The sequence below is a fragment of the Phocoena sinus genome, chromosome X (genome assembly GCF_008692025.1).
Source record: "Phocoena sinus isolate mPhoSin1 chromosome X, mPhoSin1.pri, whole genome shotgun sequence".
Lineage (NCBI taxonomy): Eukaryota > Metazoa > Chordata > Mammalia > Artiodactyla > Phocoenidae > Phocoena > Phocoena sinus.
In genome coordinates this window covers 16,511,949-16,539,802 of record NC_045784.1, presented here as the reverse complement: position 1 = coordinate 16,539,802, position 27,854 = coordinate 16,511,949, and the positions used below count along the sequence as shown (strand labels likewise).

General features: G+C 44.3%; 1 protein-coding gene and 1 pseudogene across 7 annotated transcripts in view; both read left to right on the top strand.

Annotated features, from left to right (window-relative positions):
* SH3KBP1 (SH3 domain containing kinase binding protein 1) overlaps positions 1-27,854 on the top strand; it is a 346,613-nt gene that overhangs the window by 245,484 nt on the left and 73,275 nt on the right. For all 7 annotated transcript variants that reach the window (XM_032618709.1, XM_032618713.1, XM_032618712.1 and 4 more), the window contains one exon: positions 6,898-6,992. In XM_032618709.1, coding sequence (XP_032474600.1) covers positions 6,898-6,992 — 95 coding nt within the window. The remainder of the gene's footprint in view (positions 1-6,897; positions 6,993-27,854) is intronic.
* On the top strand, positions 22,104-23,904 carry LOC116747713 (annotated as a pseudogene).

The following is a 27,854-nucleotide window of genomic DNA, read 5'->3' as shown; positions in this document are numbered from 1 at the left end:
GCTTCCTACCAGACTTTGTGACACATGGGGTTTTGATCTTCATGTCCTAAATTGAGCCCAGAGAATTGTTCTAAATTGAATGTTATTTTCTTGGTGTGTGTTTATATGTTCTCTTTGCTGATATGTTTATTCTGTTTCTTCTGCTTTTTTTTTTTTTAAGGTGAGGGTATTTTCTTAAGTTTGTTTGTTTGTTGTATGAGTAGATTATAAAGCCAGCTGAAGGGTGTCATCGGATGTGGTCATGTGATTTCAATTCTGTGAACAATCTGTTTTTAATCTCATGTAAATTTCTAGAAATTTAGAGATTGACATAATGGGTTTTTTGTTTTTTGTGTTTTTTTTGGAGGTGGTGTGAATTATGACTGGACTTCTTGGTGTATCTTAAAATTTGAATGCCAATCATCACTTAGTAAGGGTCTCTTGATTGGGAACTGGGCAAGAGATTCAGGGTTCTGAATCTGATTTTGTACACCACATTTTCTCTGCACCTTTGAACGTGTCTACGTTTTTGTTTTCCTTTTTCTGGAAAGACAGAGTCATTGCTTTTTTATCAGATTCTTAAGGGACTGACTCTAAGACAAAAAAGCTTAAGAACTGACTTAAGGTTTCAGTCTTACGCTAATTTATTAGTATTTTTAAATCTTTCTAAAGAAAAAATAGAGGCAAAATCATCTTAATTACTGGATAAATTGTGCCTTTATTTCTTTATGTGTCTGTGTGTATTCATTCCTGTTTGATCTTGGACTAATTAAATCCATCTAATTGACGAATAGATGGAAAATGACTGCCTCCAAAAATTAGCTTCAGTCCTTTCCTCTCTACCTCTGTCTGCTATTCATTTAAAATTTATAATCTTCGCACGTTCAAAAAGGATTTGGAATTATACTCTTCTTTCAAGACATATCAAATGCCTCCTCTTTTGTGATCTCTCTCCTGCATGCAGTCTTGCCTTTCTCTGAAACACCATGACAATATTCAGTCATAGTGAGTTGATGCTTATTCGTGTACTTGTCTTTTCTTACTGTCGTTCTTCTCCCCTCGCCTTTCTCCAGGCACTAGGTTGTCACTTCCGTGCGAGGGTGGGAGGGCGTGGTTGGACTGACCTGTATATCACAGGCCCAGGAACTGACAGTATCTTTTTCATGGTGGTGACTCAATAAATGTTTGAATTAAAGTGGGGAACATCTTCGTTCCATATACTATAAAGTTAAAATCGTATTTTCAGAGTTCATAAAGTTTTTTGCATTTGAATTTTTTTTTGAGTATCTTAAAACCATTGGAACATCCAAACCAACATAATGTTCTTATTTTCCAATACTGCTGAATTAGGGCCCGAATGCTTCAGAAGTAAAAACAAATTCTTATTTTCAAATATATCATAATAACTTAACATGTGAGGCGAAGGGTTGCCATATTTGGTCAGGAGTGTTCTGAGTTACGGTGCTCATGACCAGAGCTCTGAACTGTCAGAGCCGGCGAGGACGAAGGTATAGCCCAGTGTGCTCCTTGACGCCTCCAGCATTTCACTGGGATGTTTCTGGGGACCTGGGTGGGAGATGGACCAGCCCCACTCTCTAATTTAACCAGACAGCTCTGTTTTTAGTTGTTTTATACTGGACCTCTGGAATAAGTTTAAATTTGCTGAAAGTGTCCTGCTAAAGTTAACCAAACTCTCCTGTTGGCGCTCCTTGGCCGGCCTCACTTTTACACGTGAGGACATGAGGTCCAGAGCTATGGTGTGATTGCCTCAGGTTGTGTGCTTGGGAAAGATCGGGGGGACCAAACCCAGTCTTGACTCTCCTGACTTCTAGCCCAGAATCTTCTCTTCCTACTTTGCTCTCCCACAGATTTTCCTCTACTTTTTAGGTGTTGCTAGAGAATGATCAAGAAACATTGAGTGGGAGCTGTGTCAGGTTCTGGGGATACAAAGAGGGGCGAGGTATGGCATGGGAACCTGCTTTGCAGAGAGAGGTAGTTGATGGTAGCCACTGGCACCTTTATCTCCTCCTTTTATCTAAAATTCGTAGTTTTGTGTCTAAGGCCTCACATATAAAACAGCAGAGCTACATGGTGGAAGTGTTCTAACACTGGGTTATGGTGATGGCCACACAACTATATAAATGTATTAAAACTCTTCAAACTGTACAACTAAAATATGTGAATTTTATAGTATATAAATCATACATCATTAAAGCTGTTTTTTTTAAAAAGACAGAGGGACACCTACCCTCCTTTAGCTTATAGGAAAACTGTGGGCATAAAACAAAATGGCCCTGTGAAACATTTTAAAGGCATGTTAGTACTTTCTTGTAAATGTTTTCTATGTTGGTTACAAGTCAATTCCATAGTCATTTATGAACCTCCTACTAGGAGGCCAGGTCTTAAGGTAGCAAGGGAAGGGTTGGGGGAAAAGGGAATGACAAAGATACGTCGCAAGAAGATTTGGTGGGGGAGGCAGATTATAGTGAAGTGTTTCAGAGGAGGTTACTGGAAGTGTCCTCTTTCTTCTACTGAGTTCCTTCATGTCAGGGAACCTTCATGTCAGGCCGGCTTTGAGTGATAAATGCCTACCTGACCACAAAGTAATGATAAGCAACAGAGTTATATTAAGTCAGATAACAGGAGATCCAGAGACAGGTGCCCTGAAGTTGGTTAATTCAACAGACATCTCAACAATGTCAGGGCTTAGGGTCACCTCCTCTTTGATTTTTTTGGCTTTCCTTTCATGGGTGAAATGTGGCTGCAACAGCACCAAACTGTGTACTATCTTCCAACAAGGATGAAACAGTGTTAAAAGCAAAAAGGCAGGGGCAACTGTTTTCCTCATGTATCTTTTTTTATCTGGGAACAAAATCTAACTGCCCCCCCCAGCACATTTCCTCTCACGTCTCATTGGCTGGAAGTGGATCACATGCTCACGCCTCAACCAATCACCAACAAAGGGGAGAGAAATTAACATTATTTGCCTAAGAAGACCTAAATTTGCCATTTCTCCAAAGAAGACATACAGATGGCCAACAGGCACATGAAAAGATGCTCAATATCACTAATTATTAGAGAAATGCAAATCAAAACTACAATGAGGTATCACCTCACACCAGTCAGAATGGCCATCATCAAAAAAATCTACAAACAATAAATGCTGGAGAGGGTGTGGAGAAAAGGGAACCCTCCTACACTGTTGGTGGGAATATAAATTGATACAGCCACTATGGAGAACAGTATGGGGGTTCCTTAAAACACTAAAAATAGAGTTACCGTATGATCCTGCAATCTCACTCTTGGGCATATATCAGAAGAAAACTCTTAATTCGAAAAGATATGTGTGCGCCAGTGTTCATAGCAGCACTCTTTACAATAGCCAAGACATGGAAGCAACCTAAATGTCCATCGACAGAGGAATGGATAAAGAAGATGTGGCACATATGTACAATGAAATATTACTCAGCCATAAAAGAAATGAAATAATGCCATTTGCAGCAACATGGATGGACCTAGAGATTGTCATATTAAGTGAAGTAGGTGAGACAAAGACAAATATCATATGATATCACTTATATGTGGAATCTAAAAAAATGGTACAAATGAACTTATTTACAAAACAGAAATAGACACATAGAAAACAAACTTATGGTTGTGAAAGGGGATGGTGGGGGTGGGGGAGATAAATTGGGAGTTTGGGATTAACATATACACCCTACTACATATAACATAGATAACCAACAAGGGCCTACTCCATAGCACAGGGAGCTATGTTCAATATCTTGTAATAACCTATATGGGAAAAGAATCTGAAAACGAGTGTGTGTGTGTGCGCGCGTGTGTACCTGAATCGCTTTGCTGTCTACCTGAAACTACCACAACATTGTAAATTAACTATACTTCAATTTTTAAAATGATTATAAAAAATATTATTTGCCTAGACGTACTTGACTCATCCCTAGGGCTGTGGAGTGTTCCCTATTCCTGAGTACAATGCCTGAGCAAATTAGAATTCTATGAACTGGGAAGGGAATGGGGAATGGTGGCCGGGAAGTTAACCAACAATGTCTACCACACTTAATTGACTTTTTTTTTTAAACACCTTTATTGGAGTATAATTGCTTTACAATGGTGTGTTAGTTTATGCTTCATAACAAACTGAATCAGTTATACATATACATATGTCCCCATATCTCTTCCCTCTTGCATCACCCTCCCTCCCACCCTCCCTATCCCACCCCTCTAGGTGGTCACAAAGCACCGAGCTGATCTCCCTGTGCTGTGCGGCTGCTTCCCACTAGCTATCGGTTTTACATTTGGTAGTGTATATATGTCCATGCCACTCTCTCACTTCGTCCCAGCTTACCCTTCCCCCTCCCCACGTCCTCAAGTCCATTCTCTATGTAATTGACTTTTTTTGATGGAAAGGAATAAAAACATGACTTGTTCCTCTTCTTTGTTGGCCATGGATGTCTTATCTTCTGTGTAAAACGTTTCCATGATTTTGATCCAACAAATTATTCTTAAAGCCAGGACTCTGCAGGGCAGTTCTTCAATAATACTGTATTTATTTCAGTGTTGCTGTAAGTTTTGAGGTTGGGTAGTCATATTTCACTAGCACAGTCAGTTGGAAAATTGGTAAGGAGTTGTCATTATCCAATTTAAAGATGCTTAACTTTTTCCCTCCCTTTAGAACATTTGGGCCAATTCAGAGTTTGGGAGGTTTGCTGTAACGAATTTAAGAGGGATGGAACTATGTGGGCTTAGGAATATATGGGCGGATTGGTATTGATGGGATTTAGAACTAGTGCCTCTTAGGATGAGTTAAGGAGCAAAAGGCATCAGCTTCCCAGAGTACCTAAGACAGAAGGTTTCCAGCACTAGGATAGGGGGTGTAACTGATATCTTCAAGCCATTGGACAGAAAGCAAAAGCATTGGACAGAGTAAGTCCCTCTCTTTCCCTCTCCCCTTTCGTCTCTCCTCCCCTCCCTGTTCTCTGTCATATCCCAACGCTAGACCACAGTGTGTCTGTATTATAGACTTTTTATTGCATTGATTTTATATATCACTCTTTGATTGATGTGACATTAACCATAATAAAAAGAATCCCACATTCTAGTGATAAAAATTATTCTAGGAACACTGTAATTGATACTTATGCATATGGCTCTAGGCTGTAATCTGTCTGCAGGAATGGCCTAATCGTTGGGCAATATTTAACGCCATTCAAAGCCATTAGGGTTGTTGACTTTGAGGCGGACTAATAAATACCTGTCCAGGTAGACACTAATTCTCTTGAATTTTTCTTTCCACCTTCTGTCCTGTGTCATTAGACCTATTCTCTAAGTCTTAGTTTCCCAAATACCTTACAAATGTTTTCAGTGTCTTCTAAACAGGTGCCTTTGTGTACATAGAGAAGGTTTTAATATCAGGTAGCCTTTCAAAAGCATATAATTCAGGGCATATTTGAGTGGCTTTTGAGTGGCCTTAGTGTTTTTCTCTCTTTGGTGAAAGCTGGTGCATTTCCTTGCTGACGAACAGTCGTAGGTTCCTGAGTAGGCAGGTTCCCACAGAGAGACCATGGGACATATTTGAAAAGTTCTCCCCCCGACACGCGTGCGAAGAGCATTTGGTCAGTATTTGTTGGCCATTTGTGGTTGACACATGTTCACATACAACTCCATTGACATCTGTCTCTTAAGATGGACCGTAATGGAGTCTTTCTCATTGTTTTGAGTGCCGTGTCAGCTTTGTAACATACAGATACCCTGTTTCTGATTCAGTGATGTGTGGAAGACAGTGAGGGCAAAACTTAAGTTTTTTGCTCTTTGTAGATTATGTCTACTTATGCATTCACCTGAAGAATATATAAAATGGTATGTAAATGCCACGGAGCGGCTGGGCCCGTGAGCCACAACTACTGAGCCTGCGCGTCTTAAGCCCGTGCTCCGCAACAAGAGAGGCCGCGATAGTGAGAGGCCTGTGCACCACAATGAAGAGTGGCCCCCGCTTGCCGCAACTAGAGAAAGCCCTCGCACAGAAACAAAGACCCAACACAGCCAAAAATAAATATAAAAATAAATTAATTTTTTTAAAAAAGACCTAAAGAAGAAATACATGGTGAATATCTTTTTAAAAAATGGTATGTAGGGCTTCCCTGGTGGCACAGTGGTTGAGAGTCTGCCTGCCGATGCAGGGGACATGGGTTCGTGCCCCGGTCCGGGAGGATCCCACATGCTGCAGAGCGGCTGGGCCCGTGAGCCATGGCCGCTGAGCCTGCGCGTCCGGAGCCTGTGCTCCGCAACGGGAGAGGCCACAACGGTGAGGGGCCCGCGTACCACAACAAAAAAAAAAAAAAAAAAAAAAAGGGCTTCCCTGGTGGCGCAGTGGTTGAGGGTCCGCCTGCCGATGCAGGGGACGCGGGTTCGTGCCCCGGTCCAGGAAGATCCCACATGCCGCGGAGCGGCTAGGCCCGTGAGCCATGGCCGCTGGGCCTGCGCGTCCGGAGCCTGTGCTCCGCAACGGGAGAGGCCACAGCAGTGAGAGGCCCGCGTACCGCAAAAAAAAAAAAAAAAAAAAAAAAAAAAAGGTATGTAAAATAAAGAGTATTCAAAAATACACATTTATTTTCTGAGACCAAGGAAACCTTTTTTGCTTTTCTGCCTGAGAGAAGCAAAGCAGTTAATTGCTTTCATGATGTCACATGATTTTTGAGGGAAAAATGAGAATAAATATGCGTGAACCAAAAATGAGCAATCTTGGATAGTTTTCCGAGGGTGACCCTTCTTTCTTTACACAGTAGTTGTGCTCTTTCTGTTAAGCGTGCTTTTCTCTGAAGTTAATGTAACATCTCCTCCTGGACCAGCTTATTAGATAAAGCATTTTAAGGGTTGTGTTTTCTTTTCTTCTTACAGCCAAGGATTACTGCAAAGTAATATTTCCATATGAGGCACAGAACGACGATGAATTGACAATCAAAGAAGGAGATATAGTCACTCTCATCAATAAGGTAAACAAAGGTTCCCTCCTGCCTTCTAAGCTATGAACCACTTTGAGGTGTTGACTGGATAGTACGCGCTTATATTTTAACCCTTGAAGCAGTTAATTTTCATGATCCTGCATTCCCAAGGAAGAATCTTACGTCTTTCCTCTCAATCAGGCTAAGCCACATGTAGCCAGGTGAATGAATGAACTTGAAACTCCAGTAGATTCCGTTTGCCTTGGAGCCAGCTGCAGATTTGCATGGCCCTGTCCCAGAAGGGCTAACCCGGAAGGCGGAAGACGGCCTGCTTGGTCAGAGAGCCCGCCCTCCACAGCAGCCCTGGCTGCAAAGCTCTGTGCCATGAGGTGTCCAAGGAGGGGCTTCCAAAAGGCGAAGTCGTACATCACAGGCAGAAAAGGCTTAAAGAATGTTTACTGTACAGATCAACGACAGGTAGCGCGCCTGAGAGAGTCTTGCCCGTCTTGCTGGGGCTGAGAAGCTCGGATGATTTTATTATCACTACAGACAGTGATTTTAGGCTACATCTGTGTGAAGTGACGCAGCTTAACAGGGCCTGGACCATGTGCCGTGTATGCTTTCATGCAACGGTACTCACCAAGTGGGTGGTTGAAAGATCCATTATTTAAGTAATTCCTGGAATATATGGCCTTTTCTCTGAAGTATAGGGTTTTTGTGATGGTTGACTACAACAAAAAGCTGAGCAGTCTTTAGGATGTATAAGGTGCTTTTAGTCTTGTATCCAGGTAAGTGGCAAGCAATGTGGAATTCTCTTAGCACGGGCGTGACTGGGGGATCACATGGCTGCCTGTGTTCATGCGGGGCTGGACAGCATTGACAGGGTGGAGGGTGCAGGGAAAGGGGAGAGAGAACAGGGGCTTAAGGTGGGAAGCAGGCCCTGGGTCCTGTTGTCTCTGGCCGTTACTGAGAGGCAAGGGACCATGGTGTTGCCCATCCCCCATCCCACGGCCCCGAGTGTGTCCTTAAGTGATTAGTAGGATTTCCCTTTATGACCTTATAATCAAGGACAGTTACCTTTAAGAAATGGCTATGGAGGTTGTGTGTTTTCAGAGCCTGAGCCATAGATGCCAGGGAATGCATGACCCCAGAGGTTAAGGAGATTGCCAAAGGTCAGATTATTTTAGGGAGAAATCCTGGCGCTCTCACCCTCTGCATCGAAAGTGGTGTGCTGGACAATGCTAGGGTGACTTTCTGGACTAGTACACTATTCCCTGCTTTGCTGATGGCCCCAGAACTCATCCATCTTTTCACCTGTAAAATATTCTCCCATGAACTTATTTCAGTACATCTCTGTAGGTGTTGAATGTGGCCGGCGGAAATCAGAGGAGGGGAAACGCTGCCCTTCTCGTGCTTTTCAGCTGAGGACGCAAGGCGGTTCTTTCTTTGCCACCCTTCCCCTTGTCCTGCGGGCGGGCCTCCTCCGGGATGCTTTCCTAGGCACGGTGCATTTCGTATTTTAAATCAGACCCTTAACCAAATACATGAAATGGCTGTGAAGCATGATAAAAATACTCTGATAACTGGCACAGAGGCTTGGTTCTACTACCACAGGGGAAGGGGTAGAGCACTTTTCCCCGTGATGACATAGCGACCAGAGGATTAAACAGCTGCCACTCTTTGTAATGGCGGGGGGGCTCATTTTCCTGTTTTTGTTTGGGGGAGCACCCTCTTTTCAGTTGAAAACCGGATGTACAATAACATTTACTAAGGTTTGGGGGAAAGAAAAGCCCACCACGGATGGTCTCTTGTCTGAACACATGTATTTCTACCTTAACATCTTATATTCCAGTCCTTGTCATTTGATTATATACGATGAGAACACGTTCATTCTGATTATTTCATTCCTCCCTGCCAGGCTGACGTCCAGTCCAATAAAAGGAATTGAAGTTTCTTGAAGAGCTTATTTAGTCAGAGAGGGACTCTCTCCCGGTCCTGTCTACACAGTAGGGAGAAAGGAACGGAAGGCTGCTGTCAGGAGTGTCCTGAGGGTTGCATCTGATTTTCCCAGCCCCACAGCTGAATGTGTTTAGAAGCAGTTTGGACCTGTGAAGCAGCTCACAGATATTACGATTACACTCGCAAAGCGGGCACTTGGCACCCTCCCTGTCCACTTGGCCCCTTGCCCTGGGCTCGCACACTGATTGTGCTGCTCAGGCCAGAGCGCCCGGGTGGCCCATCTTGGCACTTGCTCCTCCTGGTCTCACCCTGCCCCCGCCCCCAAGCCCAGCAGCGCCAGCCCCCGAGGGTCCCGCCTTCCTGCCTCCCTGCCACTTCTGTCCCTGGCAGAGCCAGGCCCTGGTCCGCACCTCCAGGGCCTCATCCCTCCTCCTTTCTCCAGCACCTTCCACAGAGCATGCTCCACAGGAGAGCCCTGGGCTGACCAATGGAGGGATGCTTTCCCCAGCTCCAGCTTCCACCTGCTGCATCCCTATCACCCTAGCGCCTGCCTTTTATCATCCCATAACAGCCTCTGCTCGTGTAACCTCTCTGTTCCAGCGAAGGGCTCTGGTAACTTTCTCTCCTTCATTGTAAGATTGGGCTAGATATCCGGCCACGTGGTCTGGCCACAGACCCTAAAGCCGACCTCACAGGGCAGCCGTGAGGATGTACTAAGATGCTGTGTATAAGTGCCTCTCGCAGGGAGGGGTCCATCACTGGTACCTGTAATCCTAGGAATTGTCAGTTCATCTCTGCTCTTTCTCTGCCCTCAGAAATGGGAATGCAGGGGCTCTTGTGGCTGGGCCCAGTTCATAGCTGGGGCTGGAATGCTGTGATATCAAGTAGGTAACAGTGATAAAAAATATATATACCTAAAATAGGTAAGAATTTGCAGTGGGTAAGAATTCACAATGGGTGAGATTTCAGCAAGAATTTGGAAAGAAAACATGCCATAAATATTTTGCCTGCTGAGGGTGGGAAGGACGGAATCTGAGTCTGTCAAACCCTGCTTTATAGAAAAGTCTTACTCTTGCTCTGAGTTTAGGTATCGCCCAGAAGTTCATTTAGATGACTGTGTGCTTTTCATATTGCAGAGTGAATAGTTTCGCCACAATTTGTTTAATATGCACTTTGATATGCCTCTTTATTGTATTATGAGTTGAGATGAAATAGCTCTTCTCTAAATTTGATGGCTTTTGCTGTAGACGTTCTTGATTTACCCCAAATTCTGGTGGTGGTTTCATTTTATAATCATTTAAGGTGGTTTCCTTTGCCCTGCTTCTATGAGCTGTGGCAGGAGTCATAGGGCAGACGTTGCCCTCATTTTTAGCCCTAGATTGTCACTTCATATAGTTTTCTAGCAAATGAGTCATACACCTTTAGTGGGTGCCTCTACGCCCTCCTCGGTTCCTGAAATAATGCACAAAGGCCCGAACTATTTGTGTGTGTCCCTGGAAACTAGGATGAAATGTGGCAACCCGAATGGTTTCTTTTTTAGTTTATTTATAAAATAGAATTCTTGTGGATTTGGGAACATGTCCACGGGTGCAGAACACACCTGTGTTTAGCTTTTATTTCCAGTCACTCAAAAATAGCTCCTTAAAAAAATAAAAATAGCTCCTTCGTCTGTGTTCCTGCCACCCCCATCCCTGCCTTCCTGATTTGTGCTCAGAGCGTGGTTGAAAGGGTTCAGAAGCCTCTGGGTCTCGCTTCCAACCTGAGAAGCTCCCTGGAGAAGGGGTCAGGCGAGGCTCTACTGTGAAGCATGCGCCTTGCCCTGACCACTGCCGCTTGGGGCAGAGCGAGCCCAGCTGTGCAGAGGGACGATGTCCCTGCTCTCGGCCAACAGCCTCCTGGCCTCAGAGCAATGGCCCTTTCCTCCCAGCCCCCGGTAACCTGGAGGAAGGGCTTCTCACGTGACCCCTCTGTAAACAAAGATCTTCGGGTATTTCTTATCAAAAGGCTCCCCTGAGTGGCTGTGTCTTTGACCGTTTACAAAGCAAACAGAAACCCCCTTTCTTCATGGTTATAAAGCCTATTTGACAACATCAAGGTAAACACAGAGAAAGGTAATGTTATTGACTAAAGTCACGGTGTGGTGGAGTCGGAAGGAAGGAGAAGGGGACAGCATTGATGTTCGGGGGAGAAAACCGATATATGCGCCTCTCAAGAAAGAGGGAACCCAGTGGAGTAGCTAAAGGTAGACGGTCACCACTACGAAAAAATACCAACTAGGAATTTCGCCTTTTCTTAGGGATGTATCAAACCAGGGACCCCAAATGTCTGAGCTAGACCTGCTGCTGTGAGGGCAGAGTTAGGACTGATTCTAACTCACCAGCTTCCTCCAGCTCTCCCTCAACGTGTTTTCCTCCCTCCTTTCCCAGACAGTGGTTGAGCATTTAACTTAATAGTAATAGCTCCGGGCTTCCCTGGTGGCGCAGTGGTTAAGAATCCGCCTGCCAGTGGAGGGGACACGGGTTCGAGCCCTGGTGCCGGAAGATCCCACATGCCGCGGAGCAACTAAGCCCATGCGCCACAACTACTGAGCCTGTGCTCTAGAGCCTGCGAGCCACAACTACTGAGCCCGCGTGCCTAGAGCCCGTGCTCTGCAACAAGAGAAGCTACTGCAATGAGAAGCCCGCGCACCACAACAAAGACCCAACGTAGACAAAAATAAATAAATAAAATAAAATAAACTTAAAAAAAAATCTGAATCATGAAAAAAAATAGTAATAGCTCCTGCAGGACCAGAGCTTCCCAGCACAGGACCCTTCTGGGCCACTGGCAGCAAGAGTCCGGGACCCCTCAGCACCCTGCCTTTTCACGCATGCTCACAGCAGCCCTGGGAGCTAGGCGGGACCATGGTGTTCTGTCCAGATGGCAAAGGAGGAAGAGGCCCAGAGCGTGGAAGTGACTTTCCCAAAGGCCTCACAGTCATCAGTGGCCGAGCCAGGGCAGGGTCTCCTGACCCTGAACGTGGGAGCTGGCAGGGCGGGATTGCTCTGTTTCCTGTGGGGCTGTGGATGCTTGCGGTAGGTGCGGCTCAGTCACTCCCCGAGGTGACTCTTGTCTACTTACTGACTCACGCTCTGTTACCGGGTATATCTAGGGCAGGTGCCTGTGCAATCTTCTTTTTAAATTAATGACATTATCATTATTTTATTAGGAAAACAATATTACCACGCCATTCCCCCATCCGTCTGTTTCCGACATTTTTGTGTCCATGTCTCTGACCTCGTAGGGTCAGGAGCATGCAGGACTTTCTGATTCCATTGTCACATCTACAGAAATGGATTGGTAGTGCAGAGGACATGACGAGCTCAGCTCAGGGCTAACGTTGCTTCTTTTTGTGCCTAAAGCCCTCCTCTCCCACTTCTTTCTTCCCATGCCCGCAGCCTACTTTGCTTTCCTCTGTTCTTCCGGACCCAGGTTAGTTTTCTGCTTGCTGTCACCATTGAAAGAGAGAGGGGGCGGGGGAGAGGGAGAGAGGCGGGGTTGGGGGGGAAAGGAGAGAGAGAAAGAAAAGGCATCCCTAGCTCCTTCCTAAGTCATTCTGTGATGATATGTTCTTTTGTTTGTTCTAATGTTTATTTTCCCTTCCTGCCTCCCTCCCATTAATTTATTAATTGAAACATTTATTCATGAACAAAATGTTTCCAGACTTCCTTGCTTCTCTCCCCACAGGAAAGTGGCTTTAGAAATCTCATGAAGTGTTCTCAGCTTGGTATAAGAAAGCCGATCAGCTATGTAGATTGCTGGCCTTGACCCTTTCTCTCTCAACTGCTGAAGCTTTTAGCAGAGCTAAAGTGTAGGATTAAATGTGGTTTCAGGGATGAGGAGTAAATTAGCAGGTGTCACCCTGAAAGTGATGACACACTGACAGAGCCATTAGAAGGACATGTTTTTTTTTTTTTTTTTTTTTTTTTTTTTGCGGTACGCGGGCCTCTCACTGTGTGGCCTCTCCCGTTGCGGAGCACAGGCTCCGGACGCACAGGCTCAGCAGCCACGGCTCATGGGCCCAGCTGCTCTGCGGCATGTGGGATCTTCCCAGACCGGGGCACGAACCCGTGTCCCCTGCATCGGCAGGCAGACTCTCAACCACTGCGCCACCAGGGAAGCCCCAGAAGGACATGTTTTATGAGTGAATGAAGAAGTTAGGTGTAGGTCTGGGATCATCTGGGTTTACACACGTTTGAAAAATGTCAGCGTTCAGCAGATGAGTCATTTATGTCATAGGATGTATTTCTTGCAGTATAGCCTGTCTTGTTAGACTGCATATGTCCCTACTGGGGACAGCAGTCACAATATATCTCCTCCTCAGAGCATTAGAAATCCCAAGGAATACAGTTTGTTGCTGTTTTGTCTTCCTCTTTAAAGTAACCTGGACACCAGGACCGATGGGAAGATTCCTGACACCAGAAACACATTTGATCAAAACTCTTTCTCCTGGGACTTCCCTGGTGGTCCAGTGGTTAAGACTCCACGTTCCAACGCAGGGGGTGTGGGTTCCATCCCTGGTCAGGGAGCTAAGATCCCACATGCCTTCGGGGCCAAAAACCCGAAACAGAAAACAGAAGCACTATTGTAACAAATTCAATAAAGACTTTAAAAATGGTCCACGTCAAAAAGTCTTTTAAAAAACACAAAAAACCCAAACTCTTCCTCCTGAGCATGTTTACCATCACAGAGACACAGTTTTTAAATTAGATGAGGTTGGTGAAAGTAGGACTTGGCGGTGGGAGAACACTTCGCTTTAGTTTACCAGTAGACAGTCAAAACAGTGCCACCCAGAAATTTTGATGATTGCAGATTTCTCATGGACAGAGGAGTTTGCAGTTGACACAGATTCTCAACTTTACATGCCTCCTCAAATTATATAAAACTGTCTAAAGGGACCCTGTGTTCGTTCAGCCTAATTGTAATCTCTCTCCCAAGTGCTGTGCTTTAGTGGCAGGACATCAGTAAGCCTTGCTACAGCATCCTGGGATGTTTTTCTCCTGCAACACACAGAAAACTCTGCAGGTGTCTTTAGGAATTAGAGAGACTCTTTCTGTTTTCTCTCTCCACTCTTTCTATTTCTATTACTCTGAGAGGGCTGTTGTGAGGATTAAGTGAGATGTTGTGGCTGAAAGTGCTTTAGAAATTAAAAATTACAGCTATTGCTGTGATAAGTTATGATCGGAAGAAGAAAAGACAAATGCCCATTGACTGGGAGTTCTCTCTTGGTATATTGAACTCTCCTGAAATTAAGGTCAGTAGTTTCCCTGAAATGCCCCTGTATTATTTATTTTAACTTTTCTTAGGATGAAAGTAATTTATTATATTCAGTAGTTGTGTAGCCCCTATCTTCTTAAAGTATCTCAAAGGTCTTACATTCACATTTGCATTTTTTTTAAATATACTTTTCTGAGATGGCATGGGATGCACTTTTAAGTAATACTTTAAAATTAAATAAGTAAAACTTACTCTTAGAGAATGAGAACAAAACAGATAAATACGAAGGAAAGTCAGAATCACCTGTGGCTGCGTCACCGTCAGATACCTCTCTTAATATCTGAGCTGTGTTCTCCCAGACTTTATACACACACAGAGACACACACACACAATTACAGCTTAAAAATAAAAATAAGGTCATATCATATACACTCTTTTGTTTACCCCCTTTGCCCCCAATATATCTTGCCTATCTTTGGCAGCACGGTTAAATGGTTCCTTAGCATCCCAATGTATGGAGTACCACGATCCTCTTTTATATTTGGCTTGTTTCTGGTTCTTCCCTATTTTACACCATGTTGCATGTAGTCATCACCTTGTTTGTAGATCTTCATGAACGTAATTATTTCTGCCACTTTCTGCTACTTGTGTAACCTCAGGCAGGCTGCTCAGTCTCTCTGTGCCTTAGTTTGTTTCCACATCTGTGAAATGGGGATGATAACGGTACCTACCTCCTGGTGTTGTAAAGATTAAGTGAGTTAAAGGAGGTAAAGCACTTGGAATGCCTGGCTCCTAGTAAGTTCTGTATAAATGTTAGCAGTTGTTGTTATTTCCTGATGACCAATTGCTAAATGTATTGATGCCTCAGTGCCTTTTAAAGGCATTTAAGTGATGTTCTGAAAGATCGTGCCAATTTAGTCTCCCCCCAGGAGCCTATGAGAATGTTTCCCTATCCTTGTCATGCCCGGATATTATCATTCTTTCTAATCTCTGCTAATCTGATAGGCATTTGCATTTTTTTAAATGATTACTCAAGTTGAAAATGTTATGTGTCGTTTTCCAATTGATTTTTATAAAAATACTTTATATTCATGACATTAACCTGTCATCTTTCACATTACAAATGTTTTTTCTCAGTTTATGACTCATAGAGATATTTAAGAAAATATCATTAAAAGTAAATACCTTTTAGACTTAAAATTTCCCCATTTTATAGTTAACTACATGGTGCAGTAAAATTCATCCTTTTAAGAATAGTTTTACTTAAGGCTTTTATATTTTAGTCCTAGTTCGAAAGGGTAGCTGGCTATTACATGCATTCCTTTTCTGCCTTCCTCAGGGCTTTCAGAGGTTCTATTTAAAGCTTCTGTCCTTACAGTATTTTCTTTATAGCGGCATTCAGAGAACCCCCGAGATTTGGCATGGATAAGGATCCTCATATCCTAGACCAGGGCTGCACAAACTTTCTCTGGAAAGGGTCAGAGAGAAAATATTTTATATTTTATGGGCTATATAGTATCTATCTCAACTATACAAAAGCAGTCATAGGTGTAAATGAATGGGTGTGGCTGAGTTCCAATAAAGCTTTATTTATGGACACTTAAATTTGAATTTCCTGTAATTTTCATATTCTTTGAAATACTATTCTTTTGATTTTTAAAAACCATTTGAAAATGTATAAACTATTCTTAGCTTGAGGTCTGTACAAAAATAGGTAGCAGGCCAGATTTAACCCATGGGATGTAGTTTGCTAGCCCTTGAAATAGAATGTCTAGAGACAGACCCATGAAAATATAGGCAATTAATTTTCAACAGAGGTGCAAAGAAAATTTAAGAAAGAAAGGATAATCTTTTCAAGAAATGGTGCTGGTACAATTGAACATATCTAGACCAAAAAAAAAAAAAAAAGCCCTAACCTAATCTAACACATTATGCAAAAATTAACTCAAAATGGACCACAGATCTGCATAGAAAACATAAGACATTAAAAAGTTATTTATGGAAACAGGGCTTCCCTGGTGGCGCAGTGGTTGAGAGTCTGCCTACCGATACGGGGGACATGGGTTCGTGCCCCGGTCCGGGAAGATCCCACGTGGCCACTGAGCCTGCGCATCCGGAGCCTGTGCTCCGCAACGGGAGAGGCCACAACAGTGAGAGGCCCGCGTACCGCAAAAAAAAAAAGTTATTATGAAAACATAGGAGAAGAGAGTTGTTATACAATCCATGAAAGAGAGAACTGCTGCAGTGGACTCTGGCAAAATTAAAACCTTTGCTCTGCAAAGATACTATTGAGGGAATGTTGTTTGTTGGTTGGTGTCTTTTTCTTACAAGGTCATCTGAGCTCCAGTGTTTAGTAAATAATTGCTTGATACGTAATTGCATGAATTTCAAGGGCCTTGGTTTTGTTCTGAGTCTTCCTGGGAATATACTTTGTAAGACAAGACCATGAATCTCCCATAGCAGAGCCGTCCCCTGCACCCCACCTCTGTACCCCTGTGCCACTTTCTCCCCAGGGTGGCGAACAAGTGCAGCCATATTCCACTAGTCAGGCCTGGACTTAGATGAGCTGCCTGAGAACCGAGATTTGACCTGGGAATTATATTTTTTCACTCACTGCACAGGCCTAGACGCTAAATTTGCTGTGTATAGAGAAAAAGACTCCAAACAAATTTTCATGCCAAGGAATAAGCTTTCCTAAAAGAAAGACTTAAAAGAAATGTAGATTTGTCTTGTAAGAAAGGGAGATGGAAGGTAAGAATTCACCAATAGCTGCTGCAGCTGGCTTGGATGTTCTTGACCTTCATAATGATCATGGCTATGCCCTTCACTTCTTATTCCTTCCTGATGCTTATTTGGGAAGTGAAGATTCCTCCGCCCTCACCCTAACAGCCTTCTTTGTATCTCTTAGAGGTGGTGCAGGAGCTAAGAACAGCTCTTAAAACATAATGAAAGATGCTTTATCAATGCTACTGTGTTTGTAATGAAGCAAAATGATTTTGTATTATATCTACTATCCTTTTAATGGAAGAAAGGCATGTATTTGGATGCAGAATCAATATATTTCCCTAAACATAAATGAAAATGAAATCTCAGCTGTAGGATGGACAGCCTTGAGAGGTAAATTATGCCATTAGCCATAAGCTTTGGATGAGCTGAAGGCGCCGTTAGAAACAGCTTCTAAAATTTAGCATTAAGTGGTCCTTGCAGTGTAAATGACGTAACAAGTAGAAAATGAGAAGTTTCTATGAAAACATATTGTTACATAATTTCACATGCTTGATTATATTTAACTGGACAAAAAAGTGCAAAAGTGCCACCTTGATGATTTGCATTTGGTGTATGACTTGTCCACCTGCCCTAATGTCTCTGGTCATTCTTAAAGCCAGATTATAAGTACCCAGGAAAGGCCCTCCCTGCAAACATCTCCTTTTCACATGATTACTGATTTTTGAAGTAGAATTTAAGGGGGGAGAAAGTCTTTCATTCTACTATTAGAAAAAAAAAGGCTAAAAGCATAAACATTTCCTAAGACTTAGGACTGTATAAGCTGCAAATGAAATAACGAAATCAGTAAGCAGTTCTTATATATACATTGTGACAAACCGTACGGCCATGCCCCACAACTCCAGGACATGCCCAGTGTGAATGATGACCCTGGAGTTGGGCCAATATGGCAGCATTTGTTGGGTGCTGTTCTCTGAAGAGGCTCCGGATAGAAACATCTTTTTCTAAGAGGGAAACAGTCTATGAGCCTGGAGGCCTTTGGGGCTTCCGCTCTGGGTTGTCTCCTATTAAAGTCCCCTCAGGCCTCCCTGATTCCTGTCTGCCTGCCTCTCAAGATGCCTGTGAAAGCTCTGTTCTCTTTCGGGGGACTGAGATTGGGTTTCAACTTTTTTCTCATTTCTTAGTGACATCTGGACTCAAACGTTACTTCTGTAGCATTTCCTAACCCCTGTGCTCTGAGTGGGTTCTAGGAGCATAGGACAGTGATCCCCTCAGCTCTCCTGGGTGGGTGGGAAGGGCCTTAGGTGGGTGGAAGAACCCCCACCGCCTCCCAGTTGATGATGTCCAACAACATCAGGCCTCCAGCAGCATGTCATCAAAATATTATCATTTTATAGGTGTGCCATTATCTGGAAAAGGTTGGGTGGCACTACCTTACTGCATTGTATTTAACTTTTCCATATAAAGATGTTTAACAGTAACTCTAATTTTCCTTAGGGAATATTCCGCCTTCCTTGTTAGAGAAGAGTGTATATGACTAGCAAAGGAAACTCCAGGATAATTAAAATCCCTTGTATGTGTCTTCATTTCAGAAATTCTTTCTCTAGGACCTCTTTTGGGAATTAGACCTTGAAATAGCTCAGACTTTTAAAGATAGAGCTTAAAGTTCTATTCTATCTAGAATAAAATAAATTCACTCTAATTAAAGAAACAGTCTTTTAAGGTGAGAATATAACTTCTGGTTGTGGCCATGATGGAGTAAAGAGCATTAGATTTAACCTCCTGCCATGGACAACTTTAAAATTGGACAAAATACATGAACCAGCTGTTTTGAGGCATTGGACAATGCACAGCACAGGGATGTGATCCTTGAGAGAAGGGAAGCATAAAGTGAGTTCCCTGTCAACCCTGGCTTTTTGCCTGGGGGCGCTTTCTACATTGCAGCACAGGGCACTGGAGCCTAGACAGAGAGCAGAAGACTCATTGGATTGAACCAACGGAGACTGTAACTCACAGCTGCCGAGGTGGATGGAATTTTCAGGGCAGGGAATTGCAGAGGAGCACGAGCTGTGCAAAGAAAGAGCTCCAAGAGTCTATCTATAAGGGTCCCTTGAGTCTTTGGCCAAGTACTAGGCTGTGCATCAGTAAGGCAAGACCCGGCCGAAAATAAGTTGGGGGAGGAGGGTGTGTGGGTGGGCTGTGAGCTGAGTGGATATCCCAGAGGTCACCAGTGATAGGAGATGTTGGAGTTCTGGCCAAGCAGAATGGAAAAACTTTGTTGAACACACTTGGCATCCAACTGACGACTCAGAAAAGTTAGCCATAGGAATAGCGCTACCCTAGACCCACCCTAAATGAAGCGCAAAACCAAGCCTTGACAGGTCAAGCTGACCTGCAAGTAACATGCCCACCGTAAGGAAACTCCACACTCTTGCAAGGAAAACAACAAAATTCAGTCCTTCAGCAATGTAGCGTGCAGTGCACGGCTGTTGAGAACATGCAGTCACACATTACCAGATGTACGAAGAAGCAGGAAACTGTGAGGTATGGTATGGGTAGCTTGTAAAAGGCACGTGGTCCTTTCTGAATACAGTGTTCAGGCATCACGACATGCTTTAATCAATATCGACATAACTAAAAGGAAGCTTGATTACGGCTTTTTGTGTGTTACTCATCCACTTTTTTTGTTACCAGTTATACAGTATGTAAAATGAAAAAGTCAGCAGTTAGTATAGCAAAGCCTGTAAGTTGTTGCCCAATAAAAAGTCAGGATTTTTTTTACAAGTGGACAATCTCTTTGAGGTCATGACTTCCCAGTATCACAAAACAGTGAATGACTGCCTAAACCTCACCTATCCCAGATGTTGATATTTGGAATGTGACATCTTCTTGAGTGGGCTTGTCCCTGGGACGGTCTCCTCGGCTTCCCTCATTAACCGTGGTCTGCCAGGCATTTCTTCTGACGCTGAGATAGACCGTGGTTCTCTTTTTCTCCTGTTACCTCATAAACTGTGATGTTGACGAGCCTGCTAGAGTAACTGCCTTATGGGATGCTGGAAATTCTGAGCAGAAATCCCAGCCATGCAGAATGATTGCATCTCTTCGGGAGGTGTTAACAAGCAGCGGTAGAACTGAGTGCTCATGGGCTTCGGCTTCCATGGAGCTTCCTCTCAACAGTCCCCCTGAAGCTCCATGCAGAAGGTGTTTATTAGTAAATATTAAACAGCACTTTTCGTACTGTTCATGGGATGTTGAGGGTGTGAGACCCCCCTCGGGGCACTCAGAGGCTCACTTGACAGCCATACCGAAGTCAAACAACACTCACTTTCTCCTCTAGTGATATTTCAGTCATCAGAGAAGGTCGTGAAAACAGCCATGCTGGATAAGTTCTGGGAAATCGGTACTAGGGAGTGTGGGGACAGCTGACCACCAGGGGAAGTGACCAAGCAGAGTGCTTTTCTTTTTCAAGAGGACCGGGTGGTGAACCCATCATTTGGGGGTTTGCTATGGCGATTTCTGAGCTATACGTTCCTGTCCAAACTCGAACAGGGCACTTATGATGTCTTAGAAAATGTGACCTACCTTTTCAAGGTACTTTTTAAGTTGTTACTACAATTATCGCGGCGAGCCGCTTCTGACCAGCAGAATGACGAATCACCACACGCTAGATTCTTCTCGCATCACACTTTATTGGAGTACAGCTTGGTTTCGGGCGGATGGAAGGAAGACCCCGTACGCTCGAGCCTGTCTGCTTATATAAGGGCTTAAGGACTCGTGTAAGTCCCTGATTCGTCCGTATGGTTATCGCATTTCGCAAGCCGGACTTTGGATAGGCCACTGCTTCAAAACCTGATTAGCATATTAGGTGCATACGCCCTAGCGGCATACTTAGTGCATGCGTAATGGCTATCCGGCCGCGCCCTACATCTCCCCCTTTTTCCTTTTCGACCATTGCAGCGGACATTGACCTGTACCAGTGCTCATACCGGGGTATGTACACGGTGTACCGGTAGTTTCCGCTTGCATTCACAGACACCCTCCTGCGTGCAATGCTCGCAATCGAACTGCAGGGTGCAAGGGCTGTCTTCACGTGGCATGGGCTCCTCATGGAGGTGCAATGGTGACGAGACCTCTCCGTGCAGAGGCAGCCCCTAGGGCCGATCCCCTATAGAGGTGCAATGGCGGCAAGGCCCCTCTGTGCAAGGGCGATCATATGTTTTTTAGGGTGGAGAGCCAGGCTGCGGGGGACTCGCCTTCACTGATGGCCACAAGCGCCTGAGTGAGCATTATCCTATCTCGCCGGGTTCGAATGCGAATACGACAGACCAACCAGAGACACAACACTATCCCAAACAAACAGCAGGCTGCGAACAGTCCCACACCCACCCATTCCTTAAAAAAGGAAAATGCTCTAGCTAGCCATGCGGTAAATTCTCCAAGAGTCACTGGATCCACTCTGGTTGCATTCAGCTGCAGGATATTCAACTTCTGCTTAAATATCATCTTCTCCGCCTCGCGGGACCAATTTCCCTTTAGGAATTCTCCAATCTGCTTGCTCTTATTCAGAGCATCCAATCTGTGCTTAGTGGCCTAGCACAAGCCGTATTCATCTCACAGCTAGTGGAATACAATACTGGGAGAATGGTACTTTGAGAATGAACGGGGATGGGGACTGGCCAGGTTCGGCTAATTCCCCAAAACGTCTTGATCTCCGCCTTGAGCAGGGGGAAGCTCATCAACAGTATCCAGCCCAGTGTCACTCCTTGAGCGCTCCACATCGTTCTTGGGATTATCTTCCACGACTCTTGTTAACCTTGTCGGGACCCAAATCGGATCTTGATCCTAAACTGGACTACTTAACGGCGGTTCACTCCGTGTGTCTCGAGTTCTGAATCGGTCCTCCATGCGGGGCGCGCAGGTTCCCGGGTTTCGGCACCACTCGCGGCGAGCCGCTTCTGACCAGCAGAATGACGAATCACCACACGCTAGATTCTTCTCGCATCACACTTTATTGGAGTACAGCTTGGTTTCGGGCGGATGGAAGGAAGACCCCGTACGCTCGAGCCTGTCTGCTTATATAAGGGCTTAAGGACTCGTGTAAGTCCCTGATTTGTCCGTATGGTTATCGCATTTCGCAAGCCGGACTTTGGATAGGCCACTGCTTCAAAACCTGATTAGCATATTAGGTGCATACGCCCTAGCGGCATACTTAGTGCATGCGTAATGGCTATCCGGCCGCGCCCTACAAATTATGAACAAATATTCAGTACAGACCAACCGGTAAGCCTGATTGAATAGATGAAGCTTTCTTACATAGCTAATCTAGACCTGTCTCTTCCTCGTTCAACTTGACGTCACTTCGGATGTTTGGAAATTGTGGGAAGTAGATTAGTACTGTGGGGGCAGATTGGACCATCCATCGATTCATCCGTTCAGCCAACGTGTATTCATAATCAATATTTTCCAGGCACTGTGCTAGGTATTTGGTGGATACAGAGATATAAATAAAAGATCCTTTGTTTTCAGGGAGCTTACCATTTTTGAGAACCTTTCTACTCAAAGTGTGGTCCAGTAGCATTGACATCACCTGGGAACCTGTTAGAAATGCTGAATCTCTGACCAGCCCCAGACCTAGTGAATCCGAATTGTCATTTTCACCTGATCCCCCGTGGTGTGTCTGCAGGAGAAAGAAACAGGACTAGTATTGCAGTGGAGCTTATTACTGATTCATCCATCTTGTTCCTGGATGAGCCCACAACTGGCTTAGATTCAAGCACAGCAAATGCTGTCCTTTTGCTTCTGAAGAGAATGTCTAAATAAGGATGGACAACCATTTTCTCCATTCATCAGCCTCGTTATTCCGTCTTCAAGTTCTTTGATAGCCTTACCTCGTTGGCCTCAGAAAGATTAATGTTCCACGGGCCTGCTCAGGAGGCCTTGGGTTACTTTCCATCCACTGGTTACCACTGTGAGCCCTATAATAACCCTGCAGACTTCTTCCTGGACGTCATTAATGGAGACTCCTGTGCTGTGGTGTTAAACAGAGAAGACACAGATGGTGAAGCCAGGGAGACTGAAGAGCCTTCCAAGAAAGATACTCCGCTCATAGGAAAATTAACTGAGTTTTATGCCAACTCCTCCTTCTTCAAGGAGACAAAAGTTGAGTTAGATCAACTCTCAGGGGGTCAGAAGAAGAATATTTCAGTCTACAAGGAGATCACCTATGCCACCTCCTTCTGTCATCAGCTCAGATGGATTTCCAGGCGTTCATTCAAAGACTTACTGGGTGATCTCCAGGCTTCTATAGTTCAGATAATTGTAACAGTCATCCTGGGACTGGTTATAGGTGCCATTTTCTATGATCTAAAAAATGATCCTACAGGAATGCAGAACAGAGCCAGGGTGCGCTTCTTCCTGACCACCAACCAGTGAGTGTTTCAGCAGTGTGTCGGCCGTGGAGCTCCTGGTGGTCGAGAAGAAGCTCTTCATACATGAATATATCAGTGGATACTACAGAGTGTCATCTTACGTCTTTGGAAAACTGTTATCTGATTTACCCCCCATGAGGATGTTACCAAGTATTATATTTCCTGGTATAACATGCTCCCCGTTAGGACTGAAACCACAGGTGGAGGCCTTCTTCATCATGATGTTCACCGTGATGACAGTGGCTTATTCAGTCCGTTCAGCGGCACTGGCCATAGCAACAAGTCAGAGCGTGGTATCCATAGCAACGCTTCTCATGACCATCTCCTTTGTGTTTATGATGATATTTTCAGGGCTGTTGGTAAATCTCAGAACCGTTGTGCCTTGGCTCTCGCGGCTTCAGTACTTTAGCATTCCTCGATATGGCTTTGCGGCTTTGCAGCATAACGAATGTACTGGCAAAGAATTTCTGGAAAACCAGGGCGTCACTTTCTCACCTTGGGGCCTGTGGAGGAATCACGTAGCCTTGGCACACATGATTGTTACCTTCCTTACAGTTGCCTACCTGAAATTATTATTCCTTAAAAATTTTTCCTAAATTTCTCTTTAATTTACATGATTTACCCCACCTTAAAAAGGGAGCATCTTGATTTCAGTAAAAAAAAAAAAAAAAAAAAGCCAGAAGTGATTCTAAATGTGTAGCCAGCTTTGAGAAGCAATGGTCTAAGATGTAGCTTTGCACTCTTGACGAAATGGAGCCCCGTATGAGGTTGCAGCTGGGTTTGCAATTTACAAGGCAAGTGGCAAGTTTGTCTTTTCTAAAGATTTAAAGTGCCTAGACGAGAGGCAGACACAGCAGAGCTCACAGGTGACTCCCTGCCGCCAGGTTGGATGACAGGGAGCGGCTCTCAGCTGACCCCCAGCGCGAGAGCTGTGTGCAGTGGTGGAGTGCTTCCGCCACGTTCCCCAGGGCCTCTATGGCAGGATGGAGCAGACTAAGGCCTGACACTGAGGTCTGGGCCGGGCTTCCCTCCTCAGACACACCCTGGGGGCTTCACATCCCTCCCCTGAGCCCTCCAAGTGTGTGAGCTGCTGCCAGGGTGTTTCACCGGAAGATGGTGCTGAGTCGCATGACAGATGTATGTGTGCTTAATTAAGACACTTTCCTGGCCTCATTATCCCTCAAGGTCTCTGGGACCAGCCCCTAGAATCACAGTAATGACGACAAGCCAGCAGCAGTTGTGTTACTCTTTACGCCTCAAACATCTCCTGTGTATCAAGGAACTGAGACCCAGAGTTTTTATCACTAGTGGACCACTTGAATATCTGGTGGCCCGAGTTCGCTCTCCTTCTCCTCTCTCTGAGATATCTTGGCTAACCCAAGATAGTGCAGAACATTGAGGCTGGAGTACAGCACACCTAAGGCTCTGTTTATTCATTCCTTAAAAGGAAAAACATTATTTGTATTTTACAAGGAAAAATATATTTTACGCTAATATCTGCCTGGCGACGAGGCATAGAGAAACCATTTTGAGGGCTTAATCATAGAAGAGTAAACATTCTATGTCAGAAATATAATTCTTTCCATACTCTTTGACTCTTGATAAGGGCCGAGGTCTACTTTCCTCTGCTTACATGTGAATAGATCTTATTTCTAATCATCATTGTTCTGGAAACTTCCATCTACATGCTGATCTTTAACTCTTTCCCACTGCAAACCCCTGCCTCATTTAAAGGCCATCCCGTCACCTGCAGACGCTGCCCTTTCCTCATCCGTATTGGAATCTCAAACTCCACTAGGGTGGATCTTGCCATAACCATCGTGGGTTGTGCCTGTGGTATAATTATTAGTAGTGTCCCAGGTTTGGAAATAAATTATATGGTCACCCTAAAATCTTCCAGTATTTTGCCAACACTGCGTCTCTCCTTAGTGGTCACCTACTGCCTCATTGTCCTGCCTTCACCCACCTCCTGCCATCCTCCTTGGGGACATTAACTCCATCCTGATGATGTTCTGGCCTCACAAATCATTGACTGTCCATTCTCCCCACCCCCCCATCACTCATGGTTGCCATCTTGCCTCACCCCTCACATCACTCTTCAGTAGAGGTTGGTTGGAATCTCCTGGGAACCAAACATTGCCTTCACTCTAAGTGCCAGTTCTTGAATGTTCTCTTCTATGACCCCAGCTTCCCACTCTCCCTCTTCCCTTCCTTCACACTTGGTGATCCCACCCTTGACCTTTCTCGTTACCTTGATTCTTGCCCTCGTTCTCTCCTTTCAGGCTGCCTGGTTTCTCTTGGTCCCACTTGCTGTTAATCCAGCCTAGGACTCCTGCCGGTGTTTCGGTGCCATGTTGATTCATTGTGTCTGCCTCTCCCATTAGGCTCTGAGCTTGGGAGCCCCATAAGGACATGATGATTTTCTTTTTCCTCCTGAATTCCTCTCCTATCCTGCATGTTTTAGGTCCTCATTAAATCAATTGCATTTGCTGTTCTTTCACACTTCTCGAAGCAGAGCCCTCATACAAATAATTCTCTCTTCATCTCTGCCGCCAAAATCCTAGTTCTTTTGTCTGGTTTGTTGAAGATGACTTATTTTCATTTCTCATTTTGCTGTCAGAATTCTTCCTGCTTCCCTTAAATTAGCTTCTATTGCTAGGGGAAAAGAAGTCTCAGTTCTCTAAATCTCTGTCGCACTCCAGGCGTCTTGACCCTGTGGCTATTTTCTGTCCTGCAGCAGACTCCCTTTCACTTTTCTTAGTATTCTGTCACACTGTCAGTTTTCTTTCTTCAACATACTTATCTCATCCGTGAGCTTTGTATTTGTTCTTATACCAGTCAGAACAATTAGACATACTGTGTTCTATCTTCATGCTTTCCCTCTCTTACCTTGAATTACACAATGATTAGCACTGTTCATGTTTTCCTTAAGAAGCAGAACATGGATGAGCCGTTCGAGCTACTCACCACTGATGGGAGGTATAATAAATGTAATGTCACATGCACTGTTTTCCCCTGTAGGCGTGCATAAGTTCTGAAGTTATTCTGCATATGCTTTTTTTGTTTTGTTTTGTTTATTAAAATTTTCTTTGCTGTTTTTCTCACATATGAAGCAGGAGGCTTCATTACAGTGGTTCTTGGGTTACTGATTGCGTAAGGCTAATGGGAAGCATAGCCTTGAACCATTTAGAAAGTTTGAAAGAAAGCCTTCAAAAGAAATATAGCACTAAACAATATTTGAGTGCCTTTTATGGACATAATTCTGTACCAGATGATCTGAAATGAATGTGGAGAAAAGTCCACTCCTCACATAAGCAAACCCTTCACACATGAAAAGATTTAAGATTATTTGAAAAGCTGTTAATGATTCTCTCCTCTTTGGTACTAGATCTCATGGTTGATACCTGTTACAAAAAAAGGACCTTGTATGTTATGTGTGTGCATGTGTGCGTGTGTGTGTTTCACACAAATCTCTAAGCTCCCTGGAATTAGGGATCATGTTCTTTTGCATGTTTAGTGTTTGGTGCCTACAGAATGAATTTAAATATACTTTACATATAATAGTTGTTTGTTGAATGGGATATCGTGAAATGCAAATTAACACAGTTCTGAGTGTCAGAGAAAAGGTAAAGCTTCCATTATAGTCACTTTCCTAAAGATGAGTTTCAAGTTGGGCTTTGAAGATGAGAGGGACTTGTCCAGAAAAAGAAGAGGAAAAAAAATTATGCCAGGCATTTCCTCAGAAACAGAGGCTCTGGATTGAAAGACTTAATTTCCAAGGATTAGGAGTGAAGAAATTCCACCCCCTCCTCCTTCATAAGTTTTTCTGATATCGTTGATGCCGTAACGGTTTCTCAGGGATGGAAGAACGTCAGAAGTCATCAGATTCTGCCACCACCACCCATGTTCATGAGTCCCTTCTTAGGGACTACTGCTAGGTTGTTTAGGGTGTGACGTGACGTGGGCAGGAACAGAATACTTACCTGGGCTCCTCATTGGCACTTTCCAGGAAAGATAAGCATTCTTTCATATTGTAAGTCTCCTGAACCTTGATTTGTTCTGAGTAGATCTGAACTTGATGCTTCAGGTGTCTTTGTCTTTTGGTGTTGGTTGCGACTAGAATTTATAGTGTGATTAAGGACTCAGGTCAGTCTATCCTTATAACAGGTACCACTGGGGTAAAAGATGATGCTGAGCATTTACTTCTCACCTGAGGTGGCCCTGTGTTAACTTCCATAGAATCCTCACAGGCTGGGGTAGATGGAGGCTATCTTGTCCTGCAGTAATCCTAGTCTTGGGCTGTGGGAGATCACAGAGCTCAGGGTTAGAAAGAGTCTTCTTGGATTCTAGAAATATTTATTATATTGTACATTGGGCTGGGGGTATAATGGTGAACAATTCAGATGTGTTTCTCTTTTTGCTGGAATGGACGCTCTAGCAAGGCTCATAGTGAGTCACGTAAGCCAGGGCCTCCAGAGGCTTATCACCAGGGCCTAGGCCAGCTGCACATCTGCCGCTTGAGGCCTCGTCACCCCTTCCCCAGCCC